Below are 23,805 nucleotides of genomic sequence, written 5' to 3' on the forward strand. Positions count from 1 at the left end.
GAACATGAAGCAAGTAAAGCTAGATTTTCTCACAGCCTTCTATTGAATAGTAATTTGTTGTAGAAGGATGAACAGCAGGGATGTTCTAAACAGGAAAGCATTCTTAAATTCCAAAACTTGGGAAAAAACAATTCATGGGATAGAAGAATATGAGTAAACTTCTAACTTTTCACAGAAGGTGGCAGCATTTTGAAGCACTGATTACACTGTGAAAGTGTTAGCAAATGTCACTTGCTTTCCCGAAAGAACAAAAACTTTTGAAAATTTACCCTCGTCAGAAGTCGTGGTAAGTGTGAACAGCAGTGCTTAGGCATGGATTTACTGAGGAACTGAGGGGCTTGGGGAGGGAGGAAGAGGTGCGTTCACCTAAGTGGAGCATGGGGATAGAGCAGATGTCACCCCCAAAAGATTTTGTGTTAGTTTAGCCTTGTTTACCAATTTTAAGTGTAATGCTGGTGAAGTGCCTGTTGGCTACAGCTAAATGAAAAGGTGACTTGCTTCTAGGTTATGCCTTTTTTTACAGGAGCAACAACTCAACTGATATATGGATCATCTCACTTATTGCAGTGAAAGTCCTCGTTGGACTACAGTCTCAGGAGATGCCATTACCCTATGTAACAGCTGACTGCCACCGAAAAGGGGAATTCTTTCCCTGCTGTTTTCTCCCATTTCTTCCCACGCTCTGAGCTGCGTCCTCCAACTCCTTACCTCGTGCCAGCCTCACTCTAACACATGCTGGACCCCTCTCAGCAAGCAAATTTAACTCACTGAGCTAGCAAAAAAATTAACCCAGTGGAAAAATTGGATCATCTTCTGCCAGAGAAAGAAGGGCTGAGGACCGTAGGACTGGAAACAGGGAGTATAAGAAAGGACAAGGCCGGCAGGAGGAGGGAAGCAAGCCTTCCCCTTTTGGCATCAGAGAGCTGTTAACATTGGCTCAGCCGCTTCTGAAAGTGCAGCCTTAGGGCAGGCTACATAGTTAGGGGATTGTGCTCTTGATCCTAAACTCAGCCACAGCCAAAGCGGTCCTGCTAAGGCACAAATCTTGCAACCTTGTTTGACGTGCTAATGCACACTGAACCTGCCCTACTGGTAGTTAGCTATGTCATCTGAGTCAGAAAGTGGTGACTGACAAATCAAGAGGTAGTAGCTACTTAAACCTCTCAGCTGTAATTAACCCTGCGAGCGCTCCTAGCGCATCAGAAGACTCAGACGGGTTGGCTAAGGCCGCGTGTGAAGCTGATTTAAACTAGTGGTTTTCTTACAGCAGGCTGGGCACTCACTAAATGTATAGATCTTTTAAGAGATTGGAAGAGCAGCTGAGACTGAATAGGGCCCTGAATAGGGCCAGCAGATTCAAAAAGCTCCCCTACCCCCATCCAGGAAAAAGAGGCTTGGTTCTTGCATCTCTGGTAGAAAAAAAGACAGGAAAATTGGATCCCTTGGGGGAAGAGATTTCCCAATGAAGGCAGAGCTGCTGGCTGTTGTGGCTTCTGGTGTATTTGGCAGATTTTTCCTTTTCTTCTGTTGTAATGAAAATTAAAAAAAAAAAAGGGATATTCTACAGTAGATTGGCTGCAGGAGTAATTTTCATGGGTGGGAAGAAACACTGCTAACTTACCTTGTTCGAGGATCCAGTGCATAGATTAGAGGTGTGTGGAAAGATCCCAGGGAGTTTCTCTTGGACTTTTATACCTTCTTTCTTTCTTCTTGCTTATCTTTCACATTATAAGGCTCTCTTTAACCCACTGGCATCCTGGGATGAGAACCATAGCACGCAGCTCAAGCTAAGAGTGGTATGTGTGTGGCAGCAACTGGATGGCTGGGCAAACAGAGGTTGCCTCTTCTTTCCCAGGGCCGCGGTGCATTGAGCTGAGCTGCCTGAGGAGAACGTGGTGTACTTGCTCATTAGCGCCACGAGCAGGACTAAAATACTTTTTCCTGGTGGATCTGAGCCATTGGCATGACCCAGCTAGCCATAGGAGTTGTAGGTGAAAGAGATGGTTCCCCTGTGAAATTTCTGTGTAGGTGGGAACGTAGGGACTGGAGTGTGCCCTCATTGCCTTGTTGAAAGTGTGGGGTTGGGTGTTTTTTTTTTTTTTTTTGCTTTTGCGGGGAGGTGGGTATAAACTGAGCTGGGACTTGTCCAATCTGCTCACATGTTGAGCATAAGAATCTCTTTTGCGAGGGAAGAGGAGAGAAAGGACTGTAGATAGCTACATCCAGAGGGAAGGCTGACAGCTGATTTACAGGGACCTGGGACCAGGCCAGACAGTGACTATGTACATACGTGAATGGTGCATAGCAGACCAGACAATTACAGGAAAGGTGAAGGGGGACATTGCCTGAAACATTTGGGAACTGCTGTGATAAGCAAGCTTCTGCATGTTGTTGACTGCAAGAGCTCAAACAGCTGGCTACGAGGTCTCAGTTGAAAAATGCAACTTGCAGCTGAGAGGAGGTAAGGAGCTAAACCACCTTCCTAAACCACTTTTTGGGAGTAATTCTTGAAAATGGAGCCCCATTCTGATCTCTCTGTAGTAGTCAGTCTAGTCCTCCGCGTGACTGTGCTCTGGAACATCCAGTACGGGGATGCCTGAAGTGTGATATCTGATGTTGTACTAGCATGAACAGGTAGACCTGCCTGCAGTCTCCAGAGTTTTCTTGCCGTTTTCTCAACACCAGCCCCTGCAGTTCTATACTGTTCTTCATAGCCCATTCTGGCAAGTCTTGTAAGCTGTACTATTCCATATCCTGGTTTCTAAGAAGAACATTAATCCTCCTTCTTCAGTTCAGTGTGAAATATATACCACAGGTTAGTTTCTCTGCCTTTGTAAACCCATTTTTTCCCTTTCAATTTTAAATCTTCAGTTTTTCAAGGTCTATTAGGCAAGAGTGAACTTAATAAATTGCACCTTAAAATCTTGGTCTGTCACGTCCAGTGCTGAGACATCTAATGTCACAGATGGTTTCTGGTTGACTGAAGCCTCACAGATACAAAAAGCAGTATCATGCACTGACTCCAAAAACAAATTGAGAAGAAATGGACGTTTTGGAGCGTGTATATAGTATGTACTGCTTTGAGTGTGTGTTGGGGGGGGGAGGGAGGGAGGCGGCTAGACAATCTTCAGAGGTCCCTTCCAACTTCAACTAGTCTGTGATTCTGAACAAAGGGGAAAGTTTTCTTTAAGAGGTGTCTGCAAGTTTTGGGACTTTGAATTTCATTTTTATTACGCTCCATCTTTCAAGGAATGAATACATTGAGAACTATGCTTAAGTGTTGAAGAGAGTGAATAGATTCCTAACAGTTTTCTCCAACATTTCATATCACTATGGCTGTCTGGATACTCAGATCACATGGAAAGCCAAATAAAGACCCTATGAGTTCACACTGTTTTGAACAGAGGGCAGATTCTGGGGTCAGTATTTTGGCTGGCAGGCAAAACTATGCATACAGGCTACAATGATAATACATAGGAAAAATGTTCATAGCTCTTCTTGCTAGCCATTTTGTTCCCTGCAATAGCTGTCTACGTTATGTTTTTCAGAAAATCTGGCTGGGAAAGGTTGAAGATATCCATAGTAAAATTTGATTGTTGCCACTCTGCAAAGAGTGTTTGAAGCAATGCATTTTTCCTAATAGAGTGTAAGGAAAGACACTATATATCTGGCAAAAACAAATTACAGACTTTTATAGACATAGCTTTAAAGAGAAATGCCTCCATGTGGATTTGTATTGACCTAAATAAAATAAGACAGTGCAAAGAGACAGTAATTCTGACATTAATCATGTTACTTTTATTTAAGCAATAAAGTATGTCTTTAATAAAAGTGGTTTTAAGTTTTTAATATTGATGGTGAGTTTTGAACAGTACTGTACCGAAACAATTCTACGAATATAATGCTAAGTACGCAATTTATTGCTCATTGTGTTTGTAGGAACATAAAAACTTCTGTTATGGAAATAAATATAAGAATGAATAAGGCACCCTTCTAATATGTTGGTTTCATCTGTGGTTGCAAAATGCACAAAACTTCATTTCTCTTTTACATGTCACTTTCCTCATTTTGCTTATTACAGCAGAAATACATTACATGTTATTATTTGGGCTGTGGTCAATGCCTTGTCTGAAAAATCCAAACTTGAAAGCACTTGTCTAATTTTTTTTAAATTTAACCTTCTACCCCACAAAACTAGCCTTCTTACAGTATGTCCTGATTTCTTCTTTTTCTCAGGACAAAAAGTATTTTTGTTCTTCCTTTGCCTTTGCTGTTACTAGGAAACATGCCCTGCAAGAGGACTGTTCACTCCTGCATGAGACAGAAGACCAGACTTGCTTTTTTATCTGAGTTTTTCTTGTACTGACCGCACTCACAAGATAAAAATAAAAATGCAAAAATGCAAAGGCATCCTTACTGCCTAATCTTGTGTGGCTGGGCCCAAATCACTCATTAGCATGAGAGGAGGCCTTCACAGAAGCTGGTTAAAAGGCTTTCTTTTATTTCAATATGCCCTTAATTAGGACTTCCCAGCAGCTTCAGGACATGAGTTAACATCCAACCGTCCTTTGTCCTCAAGGATCCACTTTAGCTATCGCTGCGTTTCAGAACTCGGGAGACCACTGATGTCTAGCGAGCCTCTCGGAGGCTCTGCAAATCAGTCTCCAGAGGCTTCCGTGCTTTGTCCAAGCATTGCTGAAGGGCTGACGAGTGATCAAATAAACAAACCTGTGAAAGACAGGGCTCCAGCCTCCCACCCCACTGCTTTCTTTAAACAGTTTCTGTTGCCCTCTTTTTAGAAATTATCTGAAACAATAGCAGAGACAAAGGTTTCAGATGGATTTTTTTTTTAATTTAAAGCAGACTATATCACAATCTCCTGATCCTCTAATAATTTATTCCTTAAAAACTGAAATGGTCTTGCAGGATCATATAAACATAATAGATAGAATCATTGAATTTACCAGTTATATGAAGTAATGTATTACATACATGAGAAACACAGCTTTACATGAACTTTGAAAGGCAAAATGTCTTTTAATTACATAAGTTATTACAGTACTGTTTTAAAAGAATCTTTTGGTTATATGTAAACACTATAAATTACCTAACCGTTTAAAAAATTATCATGTAAGACAAGTATGGCATTGGCATAATTTAAAAAACAAAAACTAGCCCTAAATCTTGAATTCTTTTAGGGTAAAACAGCAAAAGCAGGTACCAGTCTAATGCTATGTAATTACATGCTAAAATTTAGACTTACTTGAAGAACCAGTGCTTCTTTGTGTACCTTCCTTCTTTTGTTTTCATATTTTAAGATATTCACCGTTGGTGCCTTAAGGAATGGGCCAACTTGTACTATGTATGGCAGGATAATAAACATTATTTGAGTATTGCCAGTCTAATATTAAAAGCCATCTAAGTTAAGTCTCCTAAATACGTACTGGTTTAAATTAAAATCCTGAGGAATTATAATCTGCCTAGTTGATGGTTTCGGTTAAGTGCAATTTGATGTATGCAGAATGCTGTTTCATTTAAGGTCATCCTTAGTAAGGCATATTAAAAATAAATACAAAAGTGACAACATAATATTTAGTTTCCTGCTACAAAATCTTAGGCAAAAAATATTTTTGCATGTAGTAATGGACTTCATCCATTTGCTGGCTTACAGTAGTTAATGTTTGTGCATTAAGCTGAATTGTCAGAATGTGCCACTGTGCTATAGTAGTGGTCCAAAGCTACATGCTAAAGATTTTGTTTCCATGCTCAAATATAGCTTGCACAAACTGCTTGAAGACTCTGTCCATGTAAGTGCACTTCCTTGGCCATATTCCTTCCAGAAAACCAATATGGCCTCCGCAAGAAGTCAGAACCAAAGCAACATTTGCATTTTGTTTGGCAGTTTCGACTGGTATAGCTAAAAGGGGAGAAAAAAGTTTAAGTCCTTATCTCTCTGTGAAATACAATCCACCTGAATAATTTCTCTCAAAATGTTTTTGATTTATATGAGAATATGTATGTACATGAATAAATATGCACGACATAGCTTAAACAGATTGCAGGACTTGGTGCCATGGATGTGTTAAAAGCCGTTTCTCTCTTCATCGTTAATTTACCTTATCTGTGTGATTTTTCCAGATGCTGTGAAAGTTTCAGAAATCATTGGGCTTGATGTTTCTCTCGGTCACACTGGTGTAAGAGCTCTCATGTTAATATAAATTTACAATTCTGTATAAATAGTGTAAGTGTAAGGAGAATCAAGCCTGTAATTTTTACCTGTGTTGCAATAGTTGGTATTGGAGCAACTGAGGAACTGGCACCTTAGGAGTGCATCCCCTTCTTTTGGTAGGAGTCTCCAAAGAGAAACCTTTAATGTTGTTATAGCATTTTCTGTGTGAGATATCCTATCAGCTGTATTAAAGGTGATCCTGGGTTATTATCATGACTATATCTAATTTGCCTTACATTTACACTTACATATTTAGACCACACCATGCAAACACAGCAAGAGACAGCAAGAGCCCTGAGGAACGCACAATCTAAATAAGCAAGATAAACAGAAAAAGACAACGGGCAAACAAATGTACAAGGTCACAGAAATCTGCCCCATGTTACATAGTAGGCTGGTGGTATTCTACTGAATAGTGACTGCTAGAAAATGATTTAAGTAATATTAGACTGAACAGTACAAGGATTTTTCTTCTGCTGGGTTAGTTTTCAGCTGGATCAGTTCCCTGATCTGGTTCACCATGTTAATGCCAGTATATGAAAGGTAGCAGGAACCGTCATGAGGACTGTGGGTCCGTGACAGCCTATGGTTAGCTTAAAGTGATCACTGCACTGTACCCTGAGATGCGCACATGCACATGGGCAGGCTGCAGTTAAGTCCTAGTTTGAATGAGCATAGATGCATGGCATAATCAATGGTCACTATCATTTGGGCAGTTCCCTTTATGAAAGAAAAGAAAGGTCAATTAACAACAGAGAAAGCAAATGAATTTACAAATGGTATTTCAGTGCGACAGGATGACAGTATTATCATATGAACTGTCTGACATAGCAGTGGAACTTTGTGGAAAATTAGTTGCCATTTTCTCCGAAGCTTTAAGTATACTAAATATATTTCTAAACAAAGCAGAAGTCTCAGTACATTACAGTGAAGAGTGAAAGAAATGAATAGCCACAGAGTAGCAGAGCGCCTCATATATTCTCCTAGAGAATCTCTGCTGTTTTATGGATCTAAGTCTGTGTCCCATTCAGGACACAGTCCAGTACCTTACAGTATGGGCAGGAACCTTATAACATAACATTCACAAATGAAATAAAATGATTACTTTATATTATTCTGGACTGACAGAAAAAAACAACAGCAAAAGAATACATGCTTTGTCCAAACAGAAGTAATAGAGATTTCACTGTATTGTCTAAAAAAGGTTATGATTCCACAAGAAAATAAATCTAGTTTTAGGTCATACATTGCTAAATCAAAAATGCCTTGGTACTACAATACAAAGCAGTGAGTCATTCGTGGGACTTCTACTGCTGACTTATTTATTAAAAATCATTTTTTAAAGAGAGACCGTTAATCAGGTTGACTTTCGTGGGTTCAGCTGTCTACACCCCTTTCTGATTAAACTTCTACAAAGACCCCCCTGCACCCTTTGCTATCTCAAAGGTCATTATCCTTGAAAAGACCTTATCCCTGCCTATCACCACCTTCTTTATGCACAAGTTCCTTAGGTTCACTTGGATGCTGGCAAATGCCTTGTTGTGTGCTTCAGATGTTGATTTGCCTTAACGTCCAGCAACTAGAATAACAGCATGGTACCCATTCCTTAGCCAAAGGCGACTCCAGGCCAGACTAAGTTACACGGAAGATCTTGAATGGCATGACTGTAGCGAACAGACGCAGGGGAGTGCAAGTTAAAATAGAGCTGGGCAGAAGCATGGCCCTGGGGAGGTCTGGGGAGCAGTCTGTGCCTGACAGGTCCCTACTAGCAGTGTGTGGAATGACATGCTCTGCTCCACCCCAGGGCTGCAGCACAGAGGTTAAACCAACTGCATCTGAAGCAAGGCCAGTGTCATTTATGAATGTTGTGTTATAAGGTTCCTGCCCATACTACAAGGTACTTGACTGCATCCTGAATGGGACACAGACTTAGCTCCAGAGAACAACGGGGATTCTCTTGCAGAATATACGAGGCTCTCTGCTGCTCTGTGGCTATTCACTTCTTTCACTTTCCTTCCTCTGTACTCTTTCTCTCCTTTCAAAGTTGCACACATCTAAGCAGTTTAGAGTCTGACATGTAGTATTTTGGATTCTTTTCTAGGTGGAAGAAACTCTCACTCTGTAAAAAAAAGTCCCTGGACTTTTTCTTTGTTCAGCAGGAAAATTGCACATACCACCTCTGGGTCTTTTAAAGCAATACTTAGGCAAGGCCAAAACTAAAAAGCAAGTCAATGAAATGAAAACCTTGGGCCTGCCAGCCTGGACTGGGGAACAGCACAGGCTGGAAACAGATGCAGAAAACAATGTGTTATTTCTTGCAATCCAGCATGTGCATAATTTCAGACCACAGCAAACCCTTGTCTGGGGTGCTGCTTCAGTTAATCTGCCCATGAATCTCTGATCTGGCTCTCTTGGACTCCATGGATGAACACACTGCAGTGTACAGATGGTGGCTGCAATTTATGTGAGCTTCTGCCCACTGCAGGGGATTTTGCCCACTTATCTGTACCAAACCATCTGCTCCTCCTCCCTCCAGTACTGCATGGGCCACGTTAAACAGAACACTGATGGGGAAGCAGGAATCAGGCACAGGCCTGAGTCCCTCATTCCTGCTCCTGGCAATGAATCACACTTTCCACAGCCATCCTGCAGCTGCCTCCTTGGGCATGGAGGGTACTGATGAGTTGGCTTATAAGGCAGGATATACGGGAGGAGCGCCTGGGGAGAGACAGATTTGATGTCCAAGAATCAAAGGTAGCACTGGAACTCCATTGATCCTTTCTGATGCAGCACCAGCTGTGTACTGGCCTGAATACATCTCTAACCAGTTGAGGCTGTGCAAAAACAAGATGGTCATTCATTTTGCATGTGGTCAGTTATTCACTCCCAAACTGACTGGCAATACTGTAGTGGATGCCATGTGCTGCCTGCTTCCAAACAGCCACAGAAACTCTCTCCTAAAGGCCTAGCAGCACTCTGATGCTGGTTATCGTCTGTGCCAGATAAGGTATGAGCTGCACACAGGTCTTTATGATTGTCATCTTCCCCATCCTGAAGTTCTCCCTTTTCTAATTACCATTCATTTACAGCAGGACTCTGCCATGGATCATTGCTCTTATCACAAGCCCCAGCACTGTGCTGAATATGCAGCCATTTATTTACATCTGCGGTGAGGATTTTTAGTAGGTGTCAGGTCTGACCTACTTACATCTCTGCTCTTACATACTCTATGGTGAGCAGGAAAGCCTGTTCTTGACACAGTCAATCTTGATTCAGTTGGGTCACCATTTTTATGACTACCGCCCAGCAGAGTTTCTTGCTCTGCAGCTTCTCAGGAGAGAACTGAAAATGCTGTGTTGCTCTGCAGTGCCAAAATGCAAATGATGCTTGGCTGTGGTGTGATACTTTTCTCAAGGCTGTTTCCAGGGATTGTTAGCCATCCACAAATAAACCCACAATGCAGCAGAGCAAATTCTGCAATGTAAAGAGCAGACAAATGGAGCACTGGATGCAATGCACTCTGGGATATAGGGTGGCATGCCAAAAGACACTACTGTTCATTTTTGTCCAAATGTAACCTTGTACCTTATGCTTCCACTGACCAAAATCTGTACTGCTCTTTGATCCAATAGTGCACAAATTTGTTATTTGTGATCACAGAACCATGAGGCACATATGTACGTGCAGAATCTCCTTGTTCAAAATGAATTTGTTGTATGTTCTCTGCAAAAAATATTTTTGAAAAGAAAAAAGAAAACCACACATAGGAAGCAACATAGGCTTAAGTAATTCATGGCTGTCAGACTTCCCATTCCCTTGTTTGGTTCCTTTCTCCATGTTACTTACACTCTCACCCTAATAATTATTATCCTTCTCAATCTTTTTCCAATCCTTGACCATTTGGTCTTTCCAGACAACTTCATTCAATTTTGCTGTTTACATAATAGGATGCAAAATAACACCTAGGAATGATTACTCTTAAGTCTGGATTCTGAGGGACTGAAAAGGTTCAGAGAGTTGAGTAAAAAGTTAACTGAGCTTCAAATATCCACTTAGTGCAGGGATCAGGAAGAAGCTGGCAGGGCATCCAACTGCCTGGGCAGGCTTTCAGTGTGAGCGCAACACTCACCAGCAGCAACTGGCTCAGCATTAATATTACAAAATTTAAGTTGAATAGTTAATATGCTGCTGAAAGTCTCTGAGGAGAAAAATGCCACTTGAGATGAAAAGTTAAATGTGACACTGATAGTGAATGCTGACATTGCATCTTTTTAATTTATTTCTGACACTTATAAAATAAAAGGGCTTGACTTGGTTGAATTACACATTTCCTCAAGCAGTGGCTTGTTTAGATTAGTTATGGCGAGAAAAGTCTCATGCAATAAAAGAAAGCATTTGTTTTCATTAACTTGCACTATGCAACCTGACAACTGCATTGCAGAATTAAACTACAGATACACCAGCTGCCAAGCTCTATGAACTTTAAACATCAGAGCATCAAGGAAGGACTGGGAATGAATTGTTGCTTCCCAGTCCTGGATTGAGATCAAAGGGCACATTTCACAATATATTCAAAAACAATTGCTGGGAAGTACACAGTGTACCAACAGCTACATGAGAAGAACTGGTCAGGTAGTAAGAGGCAGCAGAGTCATCATCTGCACTTTTGAAGGAAAGTCACTCTTGAACAACTCTGTGCCGTGTAGCGGCAAAGCAGACTTGGGTATGCATCCTCCTGTCATCTGTTGTAGGAAGGCATGGCTGGCTTTATACAGGAAATTTGAACACACAGGAATTCTGGCACAGCGCTCTCCCTAATGAGTTTTCTAATCCTTGTCCCAGTGTCTGCAACTACAGCTGTCTACAACGGAAGAGGAAGGTAGCTTGAAAGCTGATAGGTATTACTGGGAGAGATGAGGCATGAAATAACCAGTCCCCAAAGTGAGTGAAAGCCTGGAGTCTGGCTGAGAACAAAGTCTGCAGCCTTGAGTCCATTATACAGTTGTTAGTGGAAGCTGCCTCTGGTTGCCAAAGGCTTGCATGTCTCCACACACTTTTAAGTCAGAAGTAACAAGCAAGTTGTGAGAATGAAGTCACATCCCAGAGCACCAGCCCCTTGCTAACATAAAGCAGTCAGCGAAAGTGTCATGCTGAATGAACTCCAACAACTGATGTCAGCAGCCACAATTTCTAGGCTGCTATCAGAGTGCACTGTGTCTTCTGCCAGCAACACTTTTCACAGCAGGAGTGCACAAATCAACAAAAAAGGAGCCAAGGATACACACAGATAACAGGGTTGTGCTCTTAGCTGTAAACCAATATTTGCTCCGGCAGCCCTTCCTAAGATAAACTAGTTACCACTACAGCAGTGGTTTACAGGCAACACCATAACTCTGTGAACAAGGAATCAATGAGTGGTGGCCTAATGACCCAGACATTTTCATGGAGAAAGGCAGGTTGGGATCAGATTTTAAGAGGATGGATGGTCATTACAACAGACTGATGTCTTGTTTCAGGTTCTTCATTGTGCCCTCCCTCACTTCTCTCCATGCTGCAAAACTTCTGTGGCTTTTTTTTATTGTTCAGTTCTGACAATAAGTTTGATACTTAATCTTGCATGAGAAACCATCCCCACTGTTCACTGAGAGTTGTGTTTCTTTTAAAGACCAGTTCCAAGGCAGGAAGGGTCTGCTACAGATGTACTCTAGGGGACACAGTCTTTTGCACAGCCAAGCCACATGGGCTCAGGCTTTGGCTTTTGAGGTCTGGAGGTTATATTCTAAAAGGAAGCGACAAGGGGAAGGAGTATCTGCAGTAGCTTTAATCTAGCGAACAAACGTATCAGTCACAGTAAGAATAGGTTGGAAAAGGTTAACAAATCCTCCAGACTTGTGATTCCACCATCACCTTCTCACTGCTGTTTTTACCTGTGCTAGCTAGTTAGCTTTGCCACAGTTATTATTTCCTTTTTAGAGCTGAACCCACAAACCGACCTAAAGCTAAAAGCAGAGGTGAAGCCACTGTTCCCTCTCCAAGATACCTATTGGCACAAGCATGACACAATGGATCACCTTCCTTCTGGGAGTATGGGGGAAGTCATCCCAACGGTCATAAGATCCACTAAAAATTATCTTCAGAATCACTAGCTAGTTTTTACATTTGGACACAGATTTTAGGGTAATGGCCACGTTCAGAAACTCTCATTTCCAGGACAGCATATGCTTATAACAGAAACAGCAACTGGACAGTTTCAAGGGAAAAAAGTCTAGTAGGGGCTAGTAGATACAAAGGGATTTACTCTGGCTCGGAAAGTTCCCGAACCACAAATTGCTGAAGGCAGATGCAGTATTCTGCAGCAGTATTACTGCACGCTTGCCCTGATCTTACATGACTGTTTTGGCCAATGTCAGGGCCAAAGAAGATAAGCAAGCAGACTGTCTTTGCTTAGTGCACTCTACTGGAGCAGCCCTTTTCATGTCACATTTATCTCTAACAGGTATTCAAAACAGGAGCAGTAACATGCATGTGCATGTTTCTGTATGTGTGGTATACGTGGGCACAAACAAATAATATATACACAGACAAAGTGTCTTCCAGTTCCTTTAATCTTCTATGTTGTTCTCATCTGTTAAGTGTTAATTGCTGAAGAGGGTGTCCTCAACCAGCTGTTAACTATAGTTAAGGAGAGTATATAATTTTTCCTCCACATTAACTTTGTTCTCTTTCACTTCTCAAACACTGTAACCAATGCACAGACTGCAGGAATTAGTAGATCTTTTTAAGATAGTTAGCAACATGGTTAAAGATCAAGAGTAAAATGTTCACAATGACCATGTGTTTAGCAGAAAATAGAAAGAAAAAGGTAAACAGACTTTTCAGCCTACTGGTTACTAGCTAATATTGCTGCTAGTTGGCCAGTTTCATCTTGTGTTTAGATTTTTGTTAATATCCGTTTGTCTCCTAGAAGCACATATTGTCCATGTCTTTGCCCTTATCCTAGATTTTGGCCTACATGGTAGCTTATAATTTTTCCTATTTTTAATTATCGGGCACTTGAGATTATGGCACTGAAATCATGAGCAGCAAAAGTTACTGAGGATTTCAAGTCATCTTAAACATAAGCAAGTCCCAGAAATTTTTTATAGGGACTATCTCAAAGCATGATAATAAAAAATACTTGATTTAACTTTCATTGAACTCTGAACGTTCCAGAAATCTGTAACTGGGCTCCTCACTATAGGCTCTCTTCATACTCAGTGGATGTAAGTGGAAACTTCTGGGGGGCAATACATCTGATATCTTCCTTACAATGAGATAACTCACATCCTAAAAGTGCACATTTCTTTCTTCAACTATAAAGAGAACCTAAAGAGATTGGATCAGATGTAGGCAGGTGACACTTGATTAGATGACTGCCACCCCACGAGCTTCTGCATTCTGTACTAATCAGTCCTCTCTATAATCGCACGTTTTATCTGTCTTTAGAGTGTGTTACACTGTAGAATAAATCACAAGACTGATCCATCCTGGGAGGTTTTGATCCTATGTACAAGTAAAATTTAAATAAAACTCCACACATAGTTCATTCTTGGACCTATATAATTTGTCTTAATGATTGCACATACAGAGAAATATATTTTTCAAAGGCTAAACTTACCATGACCAGGTGAGAAAACATCATCCACAGAGTTTAGACATAACACTGGGATTCCTACTGATTTCAGCTTGCGGCATGGGCTAGCGTCTTCATAATAATCATCAATTGTACGGTAGCCAAACATGACTGAAGTGAACTGCTTATCAAATTCTCTAACAGTTCTAGCCTGAAGTACAGAATTCAAACAGGGAACTATGTCAGCATTTGGAAAACAGTGTCAATCTAAAGCAGAAGTAATATGTTCACATACCTTCATCACAAGATCCATATCAAATAATTTCTCCAACATTTGTCGATGCCTATAAAGAAAGAGGAAAACTGGAGGGCTTTGCTTTTTTGCTTTACAAATAGATGTCCTCTGCTTTACAGATACATGTATAGAAATAATTCCCAGTTCAATAATATGCTTGTTTTTAATTTTCTGTCATATTAAAAAATCTGTCTGGAATCCAAAAGCAGGAGAACTGTTTGTTCCTATGCAGGCACATCCAGAAATATATTCAGAATCTGCATGAGTCATTAGAAAGATGCCAAAGAGAATCAAATATTTAGGAATATAAAATACACTTTAATTTTATAAAGCGAAGGACGAACTAATCCTTTCCATGTTTTTGCAGTGAGGATGACTTCTAAAACTTAGAATATATATAAAAATACACTCAAGCTCAATATGTGCATATGTCCACAAATTAATAGAACAGTTTGCTTTACCCGTGAATCAAGAAGTGCATTGGTCTTGTGCTGTCTCCCTTGAGGAGCAGAGAAATTTAGCCACATTGATGAAAATTTATCTTGCAAAAAGGTCTTTTTAATTTCAAAACTTACAGGGGAATGCACACATGTGAACAGCTATGTGAAAACTTGTTACAGTATTAACTTTGACAATCTTCTTTATACCTGCTGTAGATCTCATGCTAACATCTTTCCACCTTGCTATATAATTTAGAAGGCAACTCACCTGCTGATATAGGACTGTAGACAAGTAATCAAGTAATAGTTGAAAAGCAGCCAGTTGAGTGGCTTCTCCAGAGATTCTACAGATTCAAAAACATTCCAACCCGCAGAGAAAATTGCAGCTGCCATTAAAGGAGTGTCTCTGCCAGTTTTGCCCAAGTAATTTAAAAGAAGCATGCTATAAACAGAAATGAAAAACAGAAACATATATACTATCAAATTGTTTGTTGTGGTTTAAAGTAAATATAACAATCAGCCACCTTTTTGTCTGTTTTTCCACATAGTTTCTTTTACCAGCCATATAGTTCTGCCTAGCATTTCTAGAAGGTAGTTAATGTAATTAACATCTGACGCACAAAGTTTGCTTTTGTTCTCTACGTGCAGAGAGGAACTGAGTGCACTGTGTGGAATGTGGAGAATAGTGCATTTAAAATAAGTAGAGATGTACTATTCATACTTTTATCAGTGAAGGAGAATAAAAGGTCAAGTCAATGTACCTTATTCAAGGAGCAGGTTCTCCTAAATTTTTATTAAGTTTGACAATATTTCATAGGTCTTAGAACTCTTGAACAAAACTACCGTCTTCCCGATAAATCTGATCAGGCTGCCCAATAAATGCAAACTGCCCCTGATACGCCTCACTATGAAGCTATCTTTTGAGTTGAAGGCAATACCTTTATTCCACCTCATACATTTGAGAGAATACAGCTGTTATTTAGCACAAAGTATGTAAAGAATGAAGTGGTAGATAATTAATAAAATTAGCAAAAAAATTATGAGCCAAATAAATGGCTTAAGTCTTGCCCTTCTGACCAATTGCAACTTATAGTCTCCACTGATGATGTATAATTGAGATGAAGAAAGGGGGGATTTCACCAGTACGTGACTCTTCAGGTGTAGAAAAATTAAATTAGCACAAAGATAGTGAAAGAAAAAAAAAAAGAAAAACTAGAAGTCTTACTGTACTGTCTGAGGCTCCAGATTTTCTTGGAAACCAACAATCGTTTGAATATCAACCTTTAACTCAAAATATCATTAGCTCTATAGCTTAATATAGCTCCCTGGACCACCAGCTCTCTGTACCTTGCCTTCATCTTTGGGAGACACTGACGTCAAGAACCAGCCTGCCATCACAGAGATTTTATCCCCATGCATAACCTACTGAATGACAGGATAGCAAGGCAAAAGAGAGACCAACTTTTGGTCTTCCAAAGACTTGCCAGTTAGTAGGAAGCAGCAGAGGAAAGAACAACAAACATCACTTGGGTGTGCTCCTGCAGTCAGCTCACACAGTGAACCCAGTGGGGAGGGTCACCTGTGACACACGTAGCAGATAGGTAAAATGTATTCCCTGCCACCCACAGAAGAGGGAAAACCTATGAGTCATCGGTCCATTTAGTATAAGAAGAAAATTGAGCTATAAACCAATAAAAATGTTGCAGTTATACAAAAAGCCACTTCCTAATGAAATTTACAGAATATATGCGGTGGGAGAAGGTTTAGAAATCTCTCTGTTAGAAAACATAGGCCCTTTCCAAAACAATGCTGAGCATCAGGAGAGCAAGTGGGCTTTCATTTATATTTATACCTTTGTGAAATGAATAATTATTTTTCTTCTTTATTGGCCAAACACTTAATGTATAAATTAACTGGCTATTCAGAAAATTTTGAAAAGAAATAAATGATAAAAACTGTTATAAGAGTAGGATAAGTGGATGATTTTCAAAATATGCCCCTGATGAGATCTCTGCTCCTGCTTAATTTTAAACATGTAAGTGCTCCAATTAATTCTGAAGCACAGAAACAGTCCCCATGTGGATGATTAAGGACTATTCCAGTTTTATGTAAAATTAAGCATATGCCTTCTCTGTGTGGTTCAGGGCTTTAAAAAAGTATTGGAGGAACAAGGTGGAACATCTTGCCTAAAAATCACCCTGTAGTAGTGGTGAGGTAAAAGCCAGGAATAGAACACAGATCCCCTGTGCCGTACTAACAGACTCCGCTACTACTTAGGATACCATAATTATGTTAATCCCAGGGCAGAAACGATACTGAGGGCCGTGGACCATGCACAGAAAGTTTAGCTTATACTGCTCCTTCTGCTCTGAAAACCCAGTGCATCCCCTAATACACCCAGGCCCTCTTAATTTTAGTGTAACGGTGCACCAAACATGAAGTTACTCAGGAAGAACTACTGTGCTCTCAACCGTATCTCAACATTGAAACAAGCCTCCAAGTGTGCACAAGGCGTATCTTTGGCTTTGAACATCTCCAGCAAAACATGTTCTTGCAATACAGCATGTTATTTCATGTTTTGCATGCAAACAAGACTGAGCTGGGGAGAGAGAGCATCAATCTGACAAAGTGGGATAGCAGCCAACAGGCTTGCTAACCTCATGAGCCAAGTTTTAAACTAGGTTTATTGAGGGGAAGAGACCAAAGCCCGAAGAGAAGTGAAGGCCTGGAGGGCCATGAGGAAGTACCCAAAGGATTAGGGGAGGCTCTCATGCTTCCCTGAGAAAGCAGCATGACTGCAGCCCATCTCATGTTCCAGTACACAAACACACAGCATGGGAAAAAAACAGAACTAGAAGCCTGGGTGTTGGGATCGCAGAGACATGGTCGGCTCACAGGCTCACAAGACAAGAATGCTGTGATGGATGCAAACATGCTCTTCAGGAAGGACTGGCCAGGAAGACAAGGAGGAGGATTTGCACTCAGCGAAGAACACATTTGAACATAGAGAACTTTTCTCCGGTGCAGGTTATTTGCCAATTTAGAGTTCATACATCAAAATCAGAGAGGAGGCCAACAAGGGGGATATCATGGCGGGCATCTGCTACAGCCCTCCTGATCAAGAGGAAGAATTAGATGAAGTCTTTAGAGAGCTGGAAGAAGCTTCATCATCACAGGCCCTGTGCTTCATCATCACAGGGAACTCCAACCATCCCGACATCGATCGGAACAACAACAGAGGACGCAAATAAACTAGGTGATTTCTGGAGAGCACTGAGGACAATCTTCATGACCCAACTAGGGGAAATATTCTATGGATTTGCTACTCACATATATCAAAGAACTTTTCAGGTATGTGTAGCTGAATATCAGCCTTGCCTGCCGAGGTCATTCAGTGGGGGGTTTTATAATCAGGAGCAAGTGGGGAAGGTAAGCAGCAGAATCACAACATCGGCCTTCAAGAGAATTGACTTTAATTTGTTCAGGGATCTGGTTAGCAGCATCCCACGTGAGATCGCCCTGAAGGGCCTAGGGTCCCAAGAATACTGTTTGATCTTCCAGGACAACTGTTTGATCTTAAGGCACAAGTACATTCTGATATGCCAAAAGTGGAGGCAGAGTGGCAGAAGGCCACAGGATGAACAATAAACTCCTGACTACGTTCAACCTTCTGGATGCTTCCTTATTGCATTTGAAGTGGGGTGGGCTGACTGGAATAGAAAGTGGTTTTGCAGCTGGGCAAGCTGAACGTGAATCAGCAATGCATCCTTGCAGCAATAAAGAAAACAGTTCATGCTGTTCCGTGTTAATAAGAGCATAGTAAATAGGTCTAGGGAAGTAATTATTTTCCTGTATTTGGCACTTACGATATTGCATCTGGAGTACTATGTCCAGTTTTGGGCTCACCAGGCGAGACAGACACAGACACATGTAAGAGACTCCAGGAGATGGCCACCAAGATGATTAGGGGACTGGAGCACGTGACATATGAGAGGCTAAAGGAAATGGATCTGTATAGACTGGAGAAGAGAAGGTTAAAGGCGGATACTATTGCTGTTTTCAACTACGTAAAGTGGTTGTAAGAAAGACAACAAGACTCTTCTTGGAGCTGCACAGCAAGGGAATAGGAGGCAAAGGACACAAGTTGCAACAAGGAAAATTCCAAATGGATATTAGGAATAACTTTACATAGTAAGGCTGGTCAAACACTAGAACAATTTGCCCAAAGAATCTCTATCATGGGAGATATTACAAATTGACTGGATAAGGACCCCACAACGTGATCTAGCATCAAAGTTAACCCTGCTTTGAGCAAGGGCTTGGACCAGTTGATCTCTAGAGGTCCCTTGGTACCTAAATTGTTCTATGATCTATGATTCTGAAGCAAAATAAGAAAAATGCCCTAAATCCTGATTACATGGAAGACACTGGCAAAATCACGGCAGCACTAACGGAAAAAGACTGGTTTAATTCATTTTGAGGCTCCCAAGTTACTTCTTCACTTGATTATCAGTAAGTGTATTGCTTGAACAAATCTTTACTTGTCCCAAAGCTCCTACGCGTCCTTAGTAGATTAGTGTCAAGATACAAGGCAGTATCTGCTCATGCTCCATAAAATCCGTCAGAAAGAAAGGAATTCTCAGGGAGTTACCGCTATCTCTGCAGAATTTCGAATGAAAGTTCTGTTCTCCTATGTTTGTCATTAGAGAGGCTGTCTGAACATTTCTTCTAGTTTCTAGAAGCGCTTTTTCTCAGCGACTGTGTTATCATTGTTTGTTCTAGCTGCGGTTTCTGGAGAGAAGCCAAGACGCAGCAAGTCTTAATGCCACATGCTAGATCAACCCATACTGGTTTCAACATCACTACTACTTCATGTTTCGGAGCCAGAGCAGATACCCACATCTCTTCCAGCATAACCAACCCACGTACTGCAGAACCCAGAGTGAGGTTACATCTTGTAATTTCCAGAGTTTGCTAAGAGCCACGATATGGTAGCTCTAGTTCCTATTTTTTCTCTCTCTGTTCCAAAGACAGCCTCCATGGCTTCCAAAGATTGTATCGCCCACCTGTTTGTCGGTCAGTCTGTCTGTCAGCGTCTCCTCTCATTCTCCCCTCTCCCTCAGCCTTTGAATGCTGGCCAATTTCAACCTTATTTAACACAGAGATAAAGGCCTCAGAGATGTTAAGTTTCTAGAAGTGTTCTGAATATTGACTGTTGGAGATAGATCGCAAGTAGTTCCAGTTCAGCAAGTCATGTAAATATTGCATAGTAATTTATAATCAGGCTATAACAGTCTTGTTTTGTGATCACAGTTACACTGAGACTTCTTTTACATAATTTCTTACCCTCCCATAGAAACACCGGCTGCCATAAATGGAGCTGAGGGGTGCAAGTTGTGTACATGATGAATAACTGCTTCTAAATCCTCTGTGTTAGCTGCACAGTAAGTCCTTGGTGTCTGTAATGAGTCAGAGAGGGAAATGTCATCATAAGCTTTTGTATCATCCTTTAAGGACAAAGCAAACTGGATATTGGATCATTTATATAACAGGACAAATGTAATATTTCTCATGAAACTGCACTAAGTGGCAAATACGAACCCAGAGCATTTCAGGAGGAGGTGGAGGAAAGAGTTAGTGATAACATTTCTTATCACTACAAAAAAAAGCATATCTGACATATGCTTATTATCTGCAACCATCGAGTCATTAGATGAAACCTGAACATAGAGCTGCTATCTAAACTAGACAGAACTAGATCAGAGCTAGATAGGCACTGATATTTTTTAAATACTCTGAGGAAGTGAAAACAGATCACAAGGGCTATAATGCACAGAAAGGAAAGTTACAATGACAATTTCATCATCTTCACCCACATTTAAATATAAAACAAAGTATTGGAGCTAGCATTTTAAAGCTAGCCAATATTTAGATTCTACACACAGTAAAAGCAAATAAACAGATAATTGAATTCACCACTATCATCTACCTAATTTATTAAAATTCTCTATTAGCTAAGGCAATGAAGCGATGTCTACCGTTAGCATCTCTTCAGACCTTGCATTGGGATTTGCAATGACTTCCCCTGCCATCACTGGAATTTGGTTAACTCCTTCCCTGCTTACTTTAAGGGTAAGCATTGCTTTAGAGCTTCACCTCTGCAGACAACTGATACAGCCCACAGTCTGGGGGACTGTCTGGGAGACAGCTACTCTTCGCTACAATGACAATCTCAGTAAGATAAATTTTTCTCATGGTGCTCTCCAGATTTCACGTATGCCAACAGAGAGCTTTTAACTATACAATTGTTATTACACACGTTAGTGACCCTGACTCAACTTTCGGTAGTAGCTAGGCTGACAAAATTCAATATAAACTTTAAAAATAAATATACAAATATGTAATTATGAGTAACTTGAACTTATTTGTTGCCTCAGGCAGCAATGTATTTTCAGGTATTTTTTTAAATGGCTTTCAGTTAAACAGCCTGGAAATCTGTGGGTAATTTAATAAGTTTAATTAGAAGAAATTAATTACTTAAAGTTTAATTTAAGAAGAATATTAAAAAGTTGAAGTAAAAGATAAAATACAGAAGGGAGAAAAGCTAAGCTTGGATAATTAAAGCTGAAAATGTTTTCAATTTCCACTTTATGCTGCATTTCCAATTCTCATCCACATGAATCACTGTTCGCTTTATTACACCTGATTAATTATAAACAGTGTGAATGTGTTTTATTTTAATTAAATTGTCAAGCTTATAAGGAAAAAAAATTATTTTTGGAAACTAGGGTCTAATGTATTCCACGTGAAAGTATATTTGATTAAAGGTTTATAGAACTAGAGAGAAATGCTGCACTTTTATTTCAATTAATGTCTAAAAATTTAATGTATATCTACTCATTGTATGAATATATTTTAAAACACCATCTTAGCTCACATCATTGGCTGTTGTTATCTAATATCTGATTATTCCATAACAGTAACTCATAATAACTTTCCAAAACACACGAATGAGAAGTACATTTTTACCCTTAAAGAGTTATTATTTAATGTAAATTTAAATGTATCTTTAAAGAGACTAGAAAAAGAATTACTTGCATGACTAATTTCTACTATGTCGCTCCGCTACATTTCAAACTCATTAACTGAGGATTTTATATTAAAATGTAGAACCTCCCCCCTTGCAGAAAATGTTATAATTTCAGCTGTGTTGTTTCACAGTAAGATCTTATAATGCTTAAATATGTAAATCCGATTACACTAAAATACAAACAATGCATCCAAACAAGAGATCTTTTAACGATTCAGAAATTCATCAATAAGGACTTTGTGTGTCACAAAACTGCTTTGTAGACCCATCTCCAAAAGTATGCAGAAAACTGCTCTTAACATGGCAATATTCGCATTGAAATGCTTTAACTGATTATGGGAAAACATCCTAAGCTTTTTAAAATTTGAAATCAGTGGATTAAAAAAAATGCAAAACAATACCGAGTATTATGCACACTCATACCAGCTGCAGAACTGTCAACAAAATGCATATGAAGAAACAATGCTTATTCAGCAATATTTCATCACGTCTTGTGCCTAGCTGCAGAAAATGCTTAGCTTCAAGACATAGTCATCTGTGGAACGGTCAGTTATTTCTCAGCAAACGTAACATGTATGTTCTGAGCCCAACAAATTTCCTTTTATAGCTGAGCTTGTGTCATAATTGCTGAGAAAAATAAAAAAAGACATTTAACTTTTAGTATATGACTATCTAAATAAATGTAATTTTTTCATTTAATAATACATAGCATGGATCAATGTTAATGGCAAAGCTTATTAACCATATCAAAATCTAGTTTAAATTCATATCGGTGATTAGCGAAGTAATTACCATTGCTCGTATTTGGATTTGTATATTAAAACAATGGCAGCAAATTGTATTGAGTGAACACCATTTCTTGGATGTGTACATTTTAGATACTGAGGTGTTTTTGGAAAAAAAAGTGGAAGGATTGCTCATTTTATTCTTGTAGGTATTAATGATTTAAATAATTTCCTAAAGTGTCACGTTCACAAAAATTTTGTGTTGACAGGGTGGCCTCTTTAAGTTTTAAAATAAAATAAATCAAAGATGACTCTCACCATATTATTGATCGACTAGATGATAAGTTCTTTTCCTGTGCATTTTCAACATGAGCTTTGAGCTTCTCTCATTTAAATCGAGCCCTACAAACAGACACTGATGATTCCATATATACTGCTTATACAGGAAAGATATCCATCTTAAAAGTCATCCTTACCAAAAGTTCTTCACCAGCAATTCCCCGATTGTTAAAAACCACGCATCTAAAAATCAACAAAACAAATTTGATTATATACATCATTCACTAGACGTTTCTGTACCAGGATCATTTTAGATTGCTCATTTATCTAAAAAAGGATTAAAAACATGAAAATACATACAAAATGAGCCAGTTCTATGTATATATTTAGTACATAAATATTTACAGCCCTACAGATCCTAAGACCTGACCTATGTGCAAGGACCTTTACGCCAAAATGGAATTCACTGAAGTCACTGGGATTCTGTAGGAACTCTGGGATTTGTCAGTGCAGGTCAGATGTCAGGATGAGAGCAACAGGAGCTACCTGAAGATAGTATATGCAGCTGATTCTGCCTGCACTCTGAGCTGGCAAAGTATGAACCACGAGCTACGTCAGTGCAGTGCTGAGCCTAAACTAATTAGCACTACTCCGAAGGAGAACGTAATGGATCTGTGTGCAGATACCCTCTAAATCTACATAATTTTATTAAACAGCACGAAATGAGTCAAATCAAAATTACAATAGCAGCTGAATCTAAGAGTTGAATGGCTTCTCAGGGGCGGGAAGTTTTTGTCCCGAATGGCAGAAGTTTCTATTTTCTCTGTCCTGGTGGGGGTTGCTGAATTTTCTACTAGTAAGTATTACCTTGATTTAAGGATATACTTTTTCTTAAAAAATTTTAATCTTCTATTGGTCTTCTACTATCTCACTGTGATAAATTTATTAAATAGAAATATATCTATTTCAGATAGGTTAAACGCAATAAAAATAACTTCTTTTGGTATTTTTCAAATGTTGCTATCTAAAAACAAAATTACACCATTCTGTTGAAATCTGACCTGAAGCTTCTCCTTCTTAATCTTGTACTTTATTTTCTTAGGTGATCAAACACAGATGTTTCTGTCAGCATACG

General features: G+C 39.7%; 1 protein-coding gene and 1 long non-coding RNA gene across 4 annotated transcripts in view; one reads left to right on the forward strand and one right to left on the reverse strand.

Moving 5' to 3' along the window:
* Nucleotides 1-5,524, forward strand: LOC138066016 (uncharacterized). Its single transcript, XR_011139155.1, has 2 exons — nucleotides 1-286; nucleotides 524-5,524. It is a non-coding gene; the product is annotated as an uncharacterized lncRNA (long non-coding RNA).
* ABHD3 (abhydrolase domain containing 3, phospholipase) overlaps nucleotides 3,776-23,805 on the reverse strand; it is a 24,884-nt gene continuing 4,854 nt past the window's right edge. Inside the window, exons 4-9 of one of the 3 annotated variants that reach the window (XM_068932320.1) lie at nucleotides 22,868-22,913; nucleotides 19,923-20,035; nucleotides 14,845-15,018; nucleotides 14,137-14,185; nucleotides 13,887-14,052; nucleotides 3,776-5,917 (exon numbers count right to left, since the gene is read on the reverse strand). In XM_068932320.1, the coding sequence (XP_068788421.1) occupies nucleotides 5,739-5,917; nucleotides 13,887-14,052; nucleotides 14,137-14,185; nucleotides 14,845-15,018; nucleotides 19,923-20,035; nucleotides 22,868-22,913 (727 nt within the window). In that variant the 3' untranslated portion in view covers nucleotides 3,776-5,738. The other 2 variants (XM_068932322.1, XM_068932321.1) reach the window with 2 other exon arrangements.

Source organism: Struthio camelus, chromosome 2 (genome assembly GCF_040807025.1).
Source record: "Struthio camelus isolate bStrCam1 chromosome 2, bStrCam1.hap1, whole genome shotgun sequence".
Lineage (NCBI taxonomy): Eukaryota > Metazoa > Chordata > Aves > Struthioniformes > Struthionidae > Struthio > Struthio camelus.